Source organism: Lolium perenne, chromosome 1, assembly GCF_019359855.2.
Source record: "Lolium perenne isolate Kyuss_39 chromosome 1, Kyuss_2.0, whole genome shotgun sequence".
NCBI lineage: Eukaryota > Viridiplantae > Streptophyta > Magnoliopsida > Poales > Poaceae > Lolium > Lolium perenne.
Genome location: NC_067244.2, coordinates 203,539,733 through 203,554,256, shown reverse-complemented (window position 1 = coordinate 203,554,256; position 14,524 = coordinate 203,539,733). Strand labels below are relative to the sequence as shown.

Below are 14,524 nucleotides of genomic sequence, written 5' to 3'. Positions count from 1 at the left end.
AGAAATAAAATGACAAGTTACAAGTCATACTACCTATTTCCTTGGCATGTCATAAACACGAACAATTTACATTTCTGCACCAAGTAATGATGCACGAATATCTCCTATTTCCCTTTTTATGAGCTGCATACTAAAATTGCATGAATGATTGGTGATACCACCACACTCGTGACATATGGTATATAGTAACAAATTTGCCAAGTTGTTAGAAATCGTACATTTATCTGATATATAGTTTTTCTTTTCTATGTCACCAATGCTCAGCTTGCTCTGAACTTTTAACCATTTGTGTTTGCCTAGGACTGCAACATTTACATCACCGGAGCTGCAGAAACTGTTGGCCTATTCACAGACAAGAAACTAAACCCGTGTAACATGCTAGCGACAAAATAACAGGAAATCTTTTTAGAACGCTATAGTATAAGATGAGAACATTTTGGCATTAAGGGAAATATTAGTGAATTGTGCTACTGTAACAACAAAATAGAATTTCGCAAAATAAAACATGTGAGATTGAATATGGCAACTAAAATAGCCAGAAAGAAAAACACGAAGCAGAACAAACACATTCCCATGAACTACGGGCAAGGAAGCTGATACTACAAGCTCTTCACGAAACTACTGGAGAAGCAAACTGAGTCCACCCTTATTGGGCTAGAGGGTAGAGGAGAGGCTGTACAGTTCCAGTGCAAGATCTATGTACACCAGAGGCTGCACATCTATCTAGCTAGTCTGGATGGGTCAAAGTTCATCAGTTGCTACCACATACAACACTTGTATTTAAAGTCAGGTCTGCATAACTTAACTCTCTTTCAGCTGGAAAATAACCCAAATAATCCGAAAGAATCTCCTCCAGCTCAGAATCCTCCTGCTTGACCAAAGAAACGCCATCAGCCTTGGTGTCAACCGGTTCCCCTGTTGCAGCAGGTTCATCTTCAGGAATCATTTCTTCTCTGACAGTGTGCCTTTTGAGGGTTTAAGTTCAGATAGAATGTATCATATCAACTGTGGATGTCTCCTTCCAAAAACTGGTACCTTCCTGGGAGCAAATCTTTGTGCTTATGGTATATCCCTTTCCTTGAAAAAAGAGATATCAACTGGGAAATAGTTGAAGTTTCAAGCGACATGCTTTTCCCATCAAGTATGGACATATAATTTATGGCCCTGACTATTTCATCTTTTTGAAATAACTTTCTGATGATAATATTTAACATACGCGAGTTGGAAGCACAACTACTTGTCTCCATTGATGAATATATATTGTCAGCTTCTTCTGCCAACCCTTTTTCTATAAGGTTTGACATCATCGTAGTGTAGGTTACAACATTACGTGCCAATCCCTTGGTTGGTATTGCAGCAAACAAATTCTTAGCTTGCTCTATTCTCCCAACATTAAACATTGCATCAATTATAATATTGAGAGTTATAATATCAAACTTAAGGTTCATTGCTCGCAATTTCTCAAACAACATTATTGCTTCATCTGCACAACCATTTTTGCAAAGCCCACTGAGAATTATATTGTATGTACCAATGGACAATCTCACTCCACTTTTGTCCATCTCATGGAACTTTTCCTTTGCAGCAACGGTTCTACCAGCCTTAAATAATCCATCCATTATGATGTTATAAGTAAGAGTATTCGGTTTAGCTGCCATACCTGACATTTCTCTGAATAGAGTCAATGCAGCATCCACCATTCCAGCTTTAAAGTATCCATCAATAAGTGTATTGTACGTAATTGCATCAGGATCAATGCCAACCGATACCATATCATCACATACTCTGGATGCTTTCTGCATCTTGCCAACTAAGCAGTATCCATCAATCAGTGAATTGAATGTGATAACATCGGGCTTCTCACCTATATGTTTCATAAAGTCAAAGATATCTTGTGCATCTGTTGCCCTTCCTTCTTTGCATAGGTTGTTTATCATCGAGTTAAAGAACACGACACCAGGACAACGGATGCCTTTTCCCATCATTTCATGAACCAATTCTTTAGCCCTCACTAAATCACCATGTGTACAATAACCCTGAACAAGGCACCGATAAGTCTGTACATTCGGTTGTACCCCAATATTAATCATCTGGTTGAATTGTTGAATAGCATCATTCATCCTACCCTTTTTGCAAAACGCATCTATCATGGATGTATAGGTTACAACATTCGGTTTCACTCCCTGTTTCTGTATGTCTTGAAAGATAAGAAAGGCCTTATCCACCAATCCACACTTGGCATGTGCATTGACCAATATGCTGAAAACATATTGGTCAGTTACAATACCTTCTCGCAGCATCAAGTTGTAGAGATTATTCATATCAACAAGGCATCCTTCTGTAGCGTACCCATGAAGCATGGTAGAGTATGCCACGACATTAGGTTTGAGGCCCTTGGCAACCGCGCAATCCAGAATTTGTCTAGCTTCTTTGCTTCTTCCACGCTTGCACAACACATCAATCATGGAGCTATAAGTAAAGACATTAGGAACAACGCCCTGCTGTACCATTTCATTGAATAGGTTGCTTGCTGTGCTGAATTTACCCTCCTTTAAGAATCCATGGATGACGGTGGTATATGACACCACGTTAGGGGAGCAGCCACCTTCTTGTTTCGCCATCATCAGAAGCAGGTCGAGCGCACGCTGGCTCCTGCTACCATCACATAAACCCTTGATAACTGTGGTGTATGAGATGGCATCAGGCACGCAGCCCAGATGCGGCATCCTGTGAAGCAGCACGTCCAGAGCCTCGTCTGTCCGCTTTGCGTGGCAGAGGACCTTGAGGAGGGTGCCGACAATAACGATGTCTGCCTTGAGGCCCGTCCTGAGGAAGCGGCCGAAGAAGGCGAGCGCTAGGTCTGGCTGCCCCGCGCGGCAGCAGCAGTCGAGCAGGATGTTGTACGTCCAGACTGTGGGCGGTGCCACCAGGGGCATGCGGTCGAAGAGGGCGACAGCGAGCGAGAGGCCGTCGCTGCAGGCGGGGGAGGCCGGCGCGCGGGCGACGGCGGCGAGGAAGCCGGTAAGGGCGCGCTCGGGGACCGGAGAGGCCTGCCGCAGCAATTCGTCGAACAGGTGGTGTGCATCCTCTGGGCTTAGCGTCCCGGAACGGACGCGCTCCGTGGCGGCGGCAAGGGCGACATGGGGAGCTCGGCGTGAGGGCGGCGAGGTGGAAGTGGAGGAGGAGCGCCGGAGGAGGGATATCGGAGCGGTCGAGCTGAGGCGAGTCATGGGCTCCGGCCGCTGGTCTGCGGAGCGGCGAGTTGAGCAGAAATTGGATCTCTAGGGCGGGCTCACAACAATTGCATACTGATTCTGTTCGCTGGTTTGATGAGCGGTCGAGTTAAGAGGAGGACATCTTTAGGAACGAGTTTGATGGATTTCAATATTACCTCCAGTTTTAAGGTTTTTTTACTGGGTTGATTTCAATATTACCTCAACTTAAAGCAGCTCGTTGATAACATTTCGAAAGAAAAAGAGGGTGTCGGAATCAAACCTCGAACTTAGAATACCGGAAATCAGCACCCCCAACTCATAAATCCCGGTCGCTTCTCACGGGGCTCTCGTTTTAGACGGGGTTCGCTGACGTGGCCGTAGTCAAGGCTGGGATTGGTTACTTTCTCTGAATTACTAGCATATCTGAAGAGGGAAACATAGGTGTTCTTGTTGTCTTCGTCGAACCTTGATCTCCGAGCAGCTTGCACATAGCAGCAAGGCAGCAGCTAGCGCTATCCAGTAGCACACATCAAAAACGAGCACGCAGAGTAGCTGAGCCAAAGCAACTCGCCCAGCAGCAGAATGGGAAGTCGATTCGTGATGAGGAGACGCCAATTAACATGCGATGAGCTCTGGTAGGCGCCTCGTCGGCGGGGGAGAGGATCAACGGGAGTGTGAGCCGATGCAGTTTTAGGAAGTTCATGGCGATGCGGTCGAGGTCGGGCAGACTGCGAGGTGATGAGCGGCGACAGTAGTACTATCACCAGCACCCGCTCGCCACCTGCGTTGGGCCACTTCGCCGAGGGCGTCATGGCCAACCCGGAGGCGGCGAAGAGGTTGCGCGTGGGGGCGGTAGGAGCAGTCCGGGGGCACGAGGCAACGGTGACTCGCCGACGCGCCCGCGACTGATGTCGAGCAGCTTCTGCTCTCTGCTCTCAGCCTACGCCATCTTGTCCGCGTTGCTACTCGGCGGACTCGGCACTTGTGGCTCCCAGGAAAGGATCAGCGGAGACTGCTCGCCGCTCCGCGAGGAGCTCATACACAAACGAAATCCAGAACACGGGAGAAGAAAAGGGAGTGGAGGAAGATGATAGATATGACATGTGGTCCACAGTTGTCGCTGAGAGAGATGACTCATGTCAGCAATCCCTGTTTGGTAATGATGTAGAGGTAAATTATGACCGGGAATTAAAAGTTGAGGGTGCTGATTTCAGGGATTCCAAGTTTGGGGTTTGATTTCGACTTCCTCTACCAATTCAAGGTTTAAAACAGATTTTACTCAAAGAAAAATAATGTAGTATCTAGTCGAATAAATTTAGCAAATAGATGATTTTTCAACAGTCCACCGAATATCTGCGATGGGGCGTGTACTCAGATGATGTAACGTACCAGTGTATCTCTTTATTGTGGACGTGTCTGTGTTTAACGTGTCTGTAATTTTACGTGAATAAAAAACATATGTTGTGACTTACGGAAAAAACAAAGAGTGTTGTAAAAAAAATCTTAGAGCAGCTAATTTGGTTTTTCCAAGGTCGCATAAATTTCCTTCTCCTGAAGTTTCTTTTGTGAGAACGTAAAACAACATGTAGTTATGCAAGAAATTTTAGATTTTCTTTGACATTTCAAATGTTTTTTTAGGCAGGGGCGTGTATAGCCAGGATCCATTTTGAATTTCCGTATTTATAAACATATGTCTCTTTCAAGTATGGTAGAAAATCCACCTTTTTCAGTAGTTTAAACTAACGGAGCGAGATATATAATACATGCAACTCAATAACAAGTGGTACCTATCTCGAGATTTCAAATGCTTACCCTCACGATCAGACAAATCTCAGCAAATGAAATTCCCTTAGACAAATATTATTTCCACTTTATTGTTCACTAAGGTAATTTTGATGGAGTATACATTTGAGGGGGCAACGGCCACAGATGTTCAAATATGCAACTCATGACAAATCTAGTGATGACTAAATAAGAGTGCAATGAATATTTTCATAGTCTAATGGAGTCTGAAATCATATTCTAGAAAATAGACCAGAAGATAATTATTATCCAAAACAAGTGTCAATTTCAATAAAAAAAATCCACGGACAACCTTTTACAAGAAAAGCAAGACGGTCGCTATACATCAATAAATTATAACACTATTTTCCGTGCATCTCATTTAGTTACTAGCTAAACATGTTTACAAAAATTTGCCTATCCCAGAAAAGGAAAAAGGATCCATCCACAGGAGATCCAGAATACATGATTGATTATTTATAACTCCATGTTCATTGTTGCGGATTACCTCTTTATTCTATAACTTTTGTGGTTCTCGAATAGGAGAGTCGAAGGAAAGCCCACAAGCATGTGTGTAGAGAGAGAAACAACAAGTTGTTCCTATTCCCGCCTCTAGGATTAGTTCATGTGTTGTTTGATGATCCTGCTTTTCTGATCATGGGCATAGTTAATGTAACAACGATGCCAACAACACTGAGAGTAGAGTGTTTGAAGAATAAGGGTACTGAACCGGTCCAATCTCTATGATATACTATGAGATGGTTTGTCACACGTTATTAGTATTATATTATCAAGTTGTTATGTTATGTAGTACAAGTCCTTAGACCATGAGAATTTCCGGCTTTCATATTGGAAAGTATGATTTTACCTGAAAGATGGTGCTCTCGCTCGTTTCTCAAGTCTCAAACACAGAGGAAAGGTTCGGTTCAACTTCTTATGGAACGGAGGGAGTACCAGTTTCATCCTCCCGCATGGATACTTACGCCTTGCACGGTGCTTGATAAACCCTTCCGTTTCCACCATCACCGGTCATCGATATATCTGTCATCAAGCTAGGCGCAGGGCAGGTAATTCGTCAGATCAAGTTGATCTGATAAAACCGCATCCGCAGTGGTCACATGAACTAGCCACCACTTTCGCATCAGACATGCACTCACCGTTTGCAAGTAGTCCACCTGACCTGCAGTCCTATGATCTCCTACACCTGCAGACCGACTCACGCATCTCATCATCCAACAGAGCACCCGACGCAACGACCCGTCCAGTCGCATCGCACAACAGCCCTCGTACGGATCCAGTGTCAATGTGGGCGCCGACTGAGTCGACATCGGCTAACTGACCTGCAGCTAGTGGAGGAGAACTGGAGCAGAGGAGGATACTTTAGCCACATGCTTTATTACTTTGCGGCGTCGCACGCAAGTAGTAGATTGGTTGCAGACGACATGATGGAAGTTGTGGGTAGAGGACGAGGTGACCTTGCCTGATACATGAGTGCTCGTCCAAGAAAAGCTAGCGAGATGACGACAGAAAACACGAAATGAAGAGATAACACAGCTACGTCTCGACCTTCTTCCTGCCCAGGATATTTTCAGAATGATGATGATGATGATGATGATGATGATATGATGGTGGTGGCTCGGGAGATTAGACACACGGTATTTGGCTTTTGATCCTTCCCTTTTCAGTTAGCTATCTAGCTCCAGAAATTGTTGTGTCGTGTGTACATGTCTCTGTTATGCCTTAATGTCAAATTAGGAAGCAAGTGATCGGATTGGAAAAGACTATATTCATGGCTAGTGATGTATACCCACTCTTAATGGAAAATTAGTTTTCTAACATTTGTCTAATTTTTTTAGTGCATAGATACATACGAATACATGCAAGACATACTATAGCAATACCAAATCACCTTTAGCTAGCCAAATGTATACTAGCGGTATATTATTACGTAGTAGTACCATATAGGAGCTTTTCATAGCTGAGTCTTGAGTCAATTTATAGGTCAAAACTACAACAGTTGGTATGATATGTGAGTATACGATTGGATCAGAATAGTCAATCAACTTCTATGTAAGCAAGGAGTTTTGAGGCGGCTCTAACCAATCTAGGGTTTCGTCCCTCTCGCCGGCGACGCTGCCGGTCCGCTCCGCCTCCGGTGCCCTTGGGGCTTTGGAGGTGTGGCGGACCGCGGCCTCTCGCTAGCGGGAAGGTTTCAGTTTTCAGTTCTTCGTTTAGTTTGTTTTTGGTGTCTTCTTCGGGATGGTGAGGCGGCGGCTACTTCCTGAAGTCAGAATAAGGTCCTCCCCGTCCTATCCTCGCTCCGGTGGTGCATCTAGCACCGGGGGAGGACACGTGGAGTTGTGTGTCCGGCGGATCCCACGTGATCCGATCGTCTTTCGTGTTCGATTGTGTGGTTTCAGGTCAGTCTCTTCCGATTTAAGGTTATCATCGTTGGCGATGGTTGCTGCTCTGGTGCGTTGGTCCTTTGGGGCCTTAGCACGATGACTTCCCGTATGTCTACTACAACAAGCTCTACTACGACAAGCTTTGCCTGGCTCCGGTGATGGAGGGGCGAGGATGGCGGCGCGCCTTCGGCTCGTGCTAGTGTCTGTAGTCGTCGCTAGGTGGCCCAACGATCTATTTGTAATTTTTATTACTTTTAGGCATCTTTGTACTACTGGCAATAATTATTAATGGATCGGTGGAATTTTTGCAAAAAAAAACTACAACAGTAGGTGCATGTGTGAATGCATGCGCGCCCCCGGTCGGCTCGCTACAAGTCATACATTCTCTGTGATTCTTGCCGGTGCCGGTCCAGCCGGAGCCTCTTCAGCCGGGCTCGTCGAGGCCGCCGCTCCGCCCTCGTCACTCGGCCTCCTTCGCCTCCCCCTGCCAGGCTAGGCCTCGCGACGGTCTCCGTCCTCGAGGCCTGGCGCTATGGCTGCCGCGTCCCCTGCTCCTCTTCATCCGCTGCCGCCACCGCCAGGCGCCCTTCCGCCCTCCCCGTTCAGGCCGACGGTCTTCTCCTCCGAGCAGAGGCTGCTCCTCTGCTCCCGATGCCCCCTGCTCCTGCGGCGAACACGCAGCTGCCGGAGCTCCCCTGCGCTTCGCCCCATGCGCCCCCTGCTGCTCTCGCGCGCCCGTGTGAAGAGGAGGGCTGGCAGCAAGTGGGTACAGGTCGTCGCTCTAGCCGCGCCTTGATGTCGCCATCTCCATCGGGGGAAGCTCTAGAGCGGAGCCTTGCCTTCAAGAGGTGGGCTCGCGGGCGGTGTTTCCGCTGCCTTGAGCGTGGCCACCATGTCGGCACCTGTCGGGAACCCTTCCGCTGCATTCGCTGCCGCCGTCTGGGTCACCGGGAGCGCAACTGCCGCCGTCGCTCTCCAGTCGGCCGCTCTCCTACCCCGCGAAGCTGCTCTCCTTCTGATGGTTCTCCTCGGCATGCCCAGGCTCGGAGCTGGGCCGAGGTTGTGCGCCATTCACCGCCATGTGCTTCGGTGCCACCATCTTCCCCTCCTGGAGTTGGTGGGGATGCCTCTGTCAATGCCGTTCGGGACTCCGACTTGCAGGCCCAGTTTGCTTCTCTGCGCATGGAACTCCTCCAACTTGTTGCGGACCGCATCGAGGAGGTAACTCAGCCGCTGCGGGACGAGGCTGCTGCAATCAAGCTTTGGTTAGAGCGTGCTGTCGGAAGTTGGGAGCGTGCGGAAGAGGCTGCCACCTGTGGTGTTAGGCGTGCCCCGATCAGCGCTTCGGATGCTAGGTCGAGGGACGCCGAGCTCTTGGAGTTCTACGGCCCCTTCTCGCCTGTCTGCCGTCCCTGCGACTCGTCTCCTCTTGGCTTCGACGTCTTTCGTTTGCCTCTTGAGGGTTGTTCCGGTCTTGCTCCTTTTCTGCCGGATGCGGTTGTTGACAAGGTTGCTTCCCCTGCGGGTCCTCAGAGCCCAATCTCTGATGATGTCGAGGGCTTTGGGTTGGCTGAGTTTTTTTGTTGAAGCTTCTGCCTCTCTTTCGGTTGAGCATCCGAGGCTTGAGGAGACTGCGTTTGAACATGATGTTGTGGTTGATGTGTTGGCAGCTCCCTTGGTGCCTTTTGCTGAAGATCCTGAGATGGCCGACTCCACCAAGCTTTGCTATTTCTTGGCCAACTTGGCTTCGAAAAAGCTGGCGCTCATGTCACCCTTGCGTGAGTCTTTGGAGGAGATCCCTGCTGCCTGTGTCATTGTTCCTGAAACCGTGCCCGCGGAGGACATCCAAGTTGATCCCGGGGATCCTGCTGCTGACAAGCTCAACGCTTTCTTGTCATCGGTTTTTCGACCAGTGCCTCCACCTATCCTTGCTTCGCCGCCCTCTAGGCGACCCCGTGCTCCTAAGGAGGTGGCCACCACGCCTCGTCGGAGTGGTCGCATCGAGAAGCTGAAGCGATTGCGGAATGATGCTACATCTCAGGAGTTGCTTGCACGTGTTTTGGGCATCTTGAAAGAGAACGCTGAGTTCGATGAAAACGCCATTGCTGCCTTCATTGACAAGTTTAAGACCCCTTTGTCGCCTCGCTCCATCACGATGCTTGGCTCCCTTGTGAAGAATGTGGAGAATGTGAAAAAGCCCAAGAGCAACAAGGTCGGCGCCAAGAAAAAGGCGGTTGAGATTACATGATGGATGTTGTTTGATCTTGTTGTGCTGTTGTTTTAGACTTTGGGAGTAGTCCGCATATCAGAGGTACTTAAGTATGTATGGTTTTCGATCCGGTTTTCCTCATAAACTGAATCATTTTCCTTTCTTTCTAAATGAATAGCCAGAGCTCCTGGCGTTTGCTCCAAAAATACATTCTCCGTGGATCGTGACACAGTTAAGGATGGCAATGGGCAGGGTATGGGCAGGGTAGAGCAATACCATACCCATACCCGTATAGCCAATGGGTATAAACTTCTACCCATACCCGTACCCATGGGTATAAAACTTTACCCATACCCATACCCGGCGGGTACCCGTACCCATTGGGTACCCGGTGGGTAGGATAAATTGTACACAAGTCAATCACAATTTTACATTTATTGATAACAAATTTGATTAAAAAATTTAACTATCTCAACTTAATAACATGTAGTTGATTACATAACAATTAACATAATATAGAAATCACATTCTCATATTCTAACACATAAGTCAACAAAAATAGACGTGTCACGTAAGATTTGACAATAAACGGGCAGGGTATGGGTTTACCCGCGGGTACGAGGCTATACCCGTGCCCTGCCCATGACTTAGCGGGCAGGGTATGGGTACTACTCATGGGCATAAAAGTGTACCCATACCCTGCCCATGCGGGTACGGTACCCGCGGGTACCCGTACCCGTGGGTAAAATTGCCATCCTTAGACACAGTGATAGGAACCCAGCCGGTGGCCAATACCGTGGATCGTGACACAGCTGTGATCGGAGCCCGGCTGGTGGCCAATAGTACTACGAAGAAATATATACGACCACAGCGCCCGAATCTTCCGAGCTACTCGCGGAAACTTTGAATTTTAAAAACCACGCCCATCTCGCCAGCCGAACCACACGCCGCCACTTGCCCCGATATTTCGTCGATCGGTTGCTCCGACGGTCGATCGCCCGCCTATACCACAAGCCTGCAGCCAGGGCAGTCTCCCATGCCTTTGACTACCACACATCCACAAGACCACAAGTCCTCTCCCCGCGCATGCATGGCGTGAGATCGAGCTAAGAACTGGTTCCAAGCCCCTGCAGTGCGGATCGAGGTTTGCGTGTGTCTGCGGAAGCGGAGAGAGGTAACAAATCCATGGCCGCGCCGCCGGAGGGCGCCGCGGGGGCGACGAACCAGGTGATGAAGGTGCGGTACGCCGACCTCGACGACAGCAACTTCGCGCTGCACGGCCGCGCCGTGCCGATGCTGGCCGGCCTGCTCGCGCTCGCCCTCGTCGCCTTGGTCGCCGCCTGCCTCTACCTCAACTGGGCGTGCAACCGCAGGCACCGCCGCCGCCGCGCCGACCTCGAGGCCACCGCGGCGGCTGCCGTGCTCCCCGGCCTCGACGCCGACGCCATCAATGCGCTGCCTGTCACGCTCTACAGCCCAACGCGTTCGAACGAGCAAAACGACGGCGGCGGCGAGGAGGAGCAAGCGGCGGAGGCGGAGTGCTCGATATGCATCAGCGCTTTGGTGGCTGGGGAAAAGGTGAAGGCGCTCCCTCCCTGCGGCCACCGGTTCCACCCAGGCTGCGTCGACGACTGGCTCCGTTCCCATCCCAGCTGCCCGCTCTGCCGCACCACCCTCCTCCCAGTGACCTCCGCCAAACAGGACGCCTGTTGAAACTTGAAACTAATCTGGTTATTAGTTAGAGATAAGTTTAGATGGTTAGATATGGATTATGAATGTAACAGTAGTAGCTGCGTCAGTTCGTGTGTTAGATATAGATCATGAATGTACCAGTAGTAACATTGTGCTTACATGTCAGTGCGTGTGTTTAGCTAGGTCAAGGGCTGGCCGGGTCAACTAGTGGAGGAAATAGAGGCGGTGAGGCCTTAGTTTAGTTTTTTTTTCCTTTTTTTAGCGGATAAGGTCCTGAAGGACCAGGAGTTTTCATTTCAATGGCGGTAGGTGTACATTACAAGGAAGGTCTAAAGAGAAAATAAAATTACATCAAGGTCCTTTAAATTAGCATCGAACACCCTAAAAGGTACCACAGAAAAGCGATCAAATCCAAGCTTCTCGCCGACGATGAGCAGCCTCCAAGCGAAGCCACTCCTGGCCAAACCGGGGACAGAACCATTTGGTTGAGCATGAGCTTGTGATGGAGCGCCGAGACTGGGAAAGATCCTCCGTAGGAGGAAGATGATGCTCGCACAACTATCGCTGCCGAGCATGGAGGGGTGTGGGTATGATCCATGTATGCATCAGCCGTCACAAGTGAAGAATCAATTTCCCTGCCCGCACCTCCATTTGCCAAGGATAGATGGAGAGATGGATGGGGGAGGTCTTGGCAACAATTTGGAGCAGGGAAAAGGTGGAGCAAGCTAGCGAGGCAACGGTGAAGAAGGGAAGCACACTAGGCGTGTGAGAGAGGGTACAAGGAAAACAAAGAAGTTGGGAAAGAGTCAGATATATAAGGTAAGATAGGTTGTAGTGTGGGAGATACTTGTTAGGTAGCCGATGTATGTGCCCTATTGTGGCGTTGCCATTTCGGAGGATCAATCCTCCAGAGGGCTAACATACTTTTGTTACACGAAAGAATGTTTTTGCAGTTGTCTTATATCCTTTTCCAAAATAGAGTTGTCTTATCTAAAACTAGGAAATGTAGTTGCCTTAATCTAGTGAAACCTGCCAGAAAATAGCATCATGGGTCTTAAGTTACGCATAAACAAAACGCGAGGGAATATTAGGTCACCATAATTCTCTAGAGTACTCTTCACTCAACTTGCACCATATCTTTTACTCTAGAAACCCCAATTAAGATATATTGGTACACATAGTCATATATTTAAAAAATTATATATGGAATCACCATTTAGTAAACATTGGTTGCATTGCATAATTTCTCTCACCCTAAACATTATGACAAAAAAATTCCTAGTCTCTTGATTTGACTTATGCTTCGCTGATATATTCTGGGTATACCCATATAAAATTCTTTAATTTTTCTCACAAGAGTGTAATCGATGGAATTTCAGCCTTCCAACATTCTTATATTTTGCGTGTATGTATTAATTAACTTCTGTGCTAAAATGGGTCGTCATTTCCATCAATTACACAGGTAGGTTGTAGGTCAAAAATTAATTGGTAAAGTTAGATCTCTCCAAGACAAGAAAAATGGAATTTAATATTGTAACATATAAATCCATGTATTAGTACGTAATTATAATAGACAAAACTTGTAAAATTGCCAAAAACAATGCAATTTGTTAACGTTTTTTCATAAATGAGCTATGAGATTTGGTTTATACATATGAAAATGACCAGCTTGTTAACGTTCTCCAACATCGACTTCAAGTACCGACAGACGGGCACCAGCGAAGTCTGACGTGTATGCGATCGGCGTGGTGGTGATGCAGCCCTTGACGAGGAGGACATCTCCTACAGGATTCGCCAAATCCATGGAGACATGGTTGGAAAGAGATGGCGGTGGAAGTGTCCACTTCGGCATCGGAGAAGTACGATGTGTATGCGCTTAGCCTCGTGGTGATGCAGCCACTGACGTAGAGGACATCTCCAGCTTGCCCACGCTGTGGGTACAGAGAAGGACGGAGATGGTGGTGGCAGTGCATACTTTGGGGAGATGCTGGACGCGACCGTGGGAAGAGGTCACTGGAGGAGGCGTGTGAGCTTGTCGCGCTGGCGCTCTGGTGCGCCCAGAATTGGTGCAGGGACCGGCACTGACTGTGGGAGCAAGTTCTTCCAGGACTAGAGTGGTACAATGACATGAGGTAGTCGAGGTGCCGAAGCATCAAGGACATATCACCAATGATGACCTGAGGTTGCAGAGGAGGAACCTCAGACCCAACCACTCGCCCCGGTTGGTGATCATGTGTTGAAGGTTAAGGAGCATATACTTCAATGATCCTCAAATGGTGGCAAATTGACGATATATTTTGTTGAAACTTTTACGGTTTCTCACTAGAAAAAATAGATTTGAGTTCACTTGGTAAGTATCCATCCGTTCTAAAATAAATGTTGCAGCTTTAACTATATATAGATAGATCTACAATTAAAGATATCCGTATCTATAAAATATTGAAAGGGTGTACCAGTGTTGAAAACTACCACACATTGTGGGGTTTGGACAAGGCTATTTTTAGGCAACCTTTCACTTGCACTTATGCAAGGATGGTGATTCAAAGTTTCAAACCAAGAACCTTCAGGACATAAGTGGAGATACTCTACCACTATACCGCCGCGCTGCCGCTACTGCTCGAAAGCCAACAAATACCTTCACATTTCCTGCTGAGATCCCAAGTCTCCAAGTGGGCCCTCTTGGCCACCCAAGAGAACTTGTGAGTGGTTTGAATGTTTCGTGTTTTAGGCCCACCCTTCCGTATCTAGATAAAATTGTAATACTTATTTTGGAACTGAGGTTGTAGCAGTCTTGCTGCCTCAGAATTTGGAAATGGCTAGCTCTCAACGGAATGATAAATTCTTAGTTTTCCATGGACATGTCCGTCCGATCTTTGAGATTGTATGGCCTAGGCCCTGGGACGAAGTGGAAATATTGGGCCTCAAAGTGTATGAAAACGGAGTTTTAATTTTTTTTTGTACTTTTTTAAATCTTCAATAAACTACTGATCTAAACAGAGCTTTAATCTTTTTTGTATTTTTTTTACCGGATTGCTAACTTCCGGTAGCCGGGAACTAAGTTAGAGCGTGAACAACTCGACGATCATTATATTTGCATTGTGATTTTTGCATGTGTAATTGCATATCCTATGCTCTAGTTGCACGTGAATTACACATGAAACTAGGTTGACCGGTAATCAAGCTAATTTCCGGTCAACCGGGAATTAGCCGCATCTTTTTTT

At 47.5% G+C, this 14,524-nt stretch overlaps 2 protein-coding genes across 2 annotated transcripts; one reads left to right on the top strand and one right to left on the bottom strand.

Moving 5' to 3' along the window:
- Window positions 1–498: 498 nt before the first annotated feature.
- LOC127319841 (uncharacterized) lies at window positions 499–3,291 on the bottom strand. The gene has a single exon (XM_051349782.2). The coding sequence runs from the start codon at window positions 3,228–3,230 to the stop codon at window positions 1,002–1,004; it is 2,229 nt and encodes a 742-aa protein (XP_051205742.1). The 5' UTR covers window positions 3,231–3,291; the 3' UTR covers window positions 499–1,001.
- A 7,212-nt stretch (window positions 3,292–10,503) lies between these two features.
- LOC127319809 (RING-H2 finger protein ATL66-like) lies at window positions 10,504–13,550 on the top strand. The gene has a single exon (XM_051349781.2). The coding sequence runs from the start codon at window positions 10,797–10,799 to the stop codon at window positions 11,322–11,324; it is 528 nt and encodes a 175-aa protein (XP_051205741.1). The 5' UTR covers window positions 10,504–10,796; the 3' UTR covers window positions 11,325–13,550.
- The last annotated feature ends 974 nt before the right edge of the window (window positions 13,551–14,524 follow it).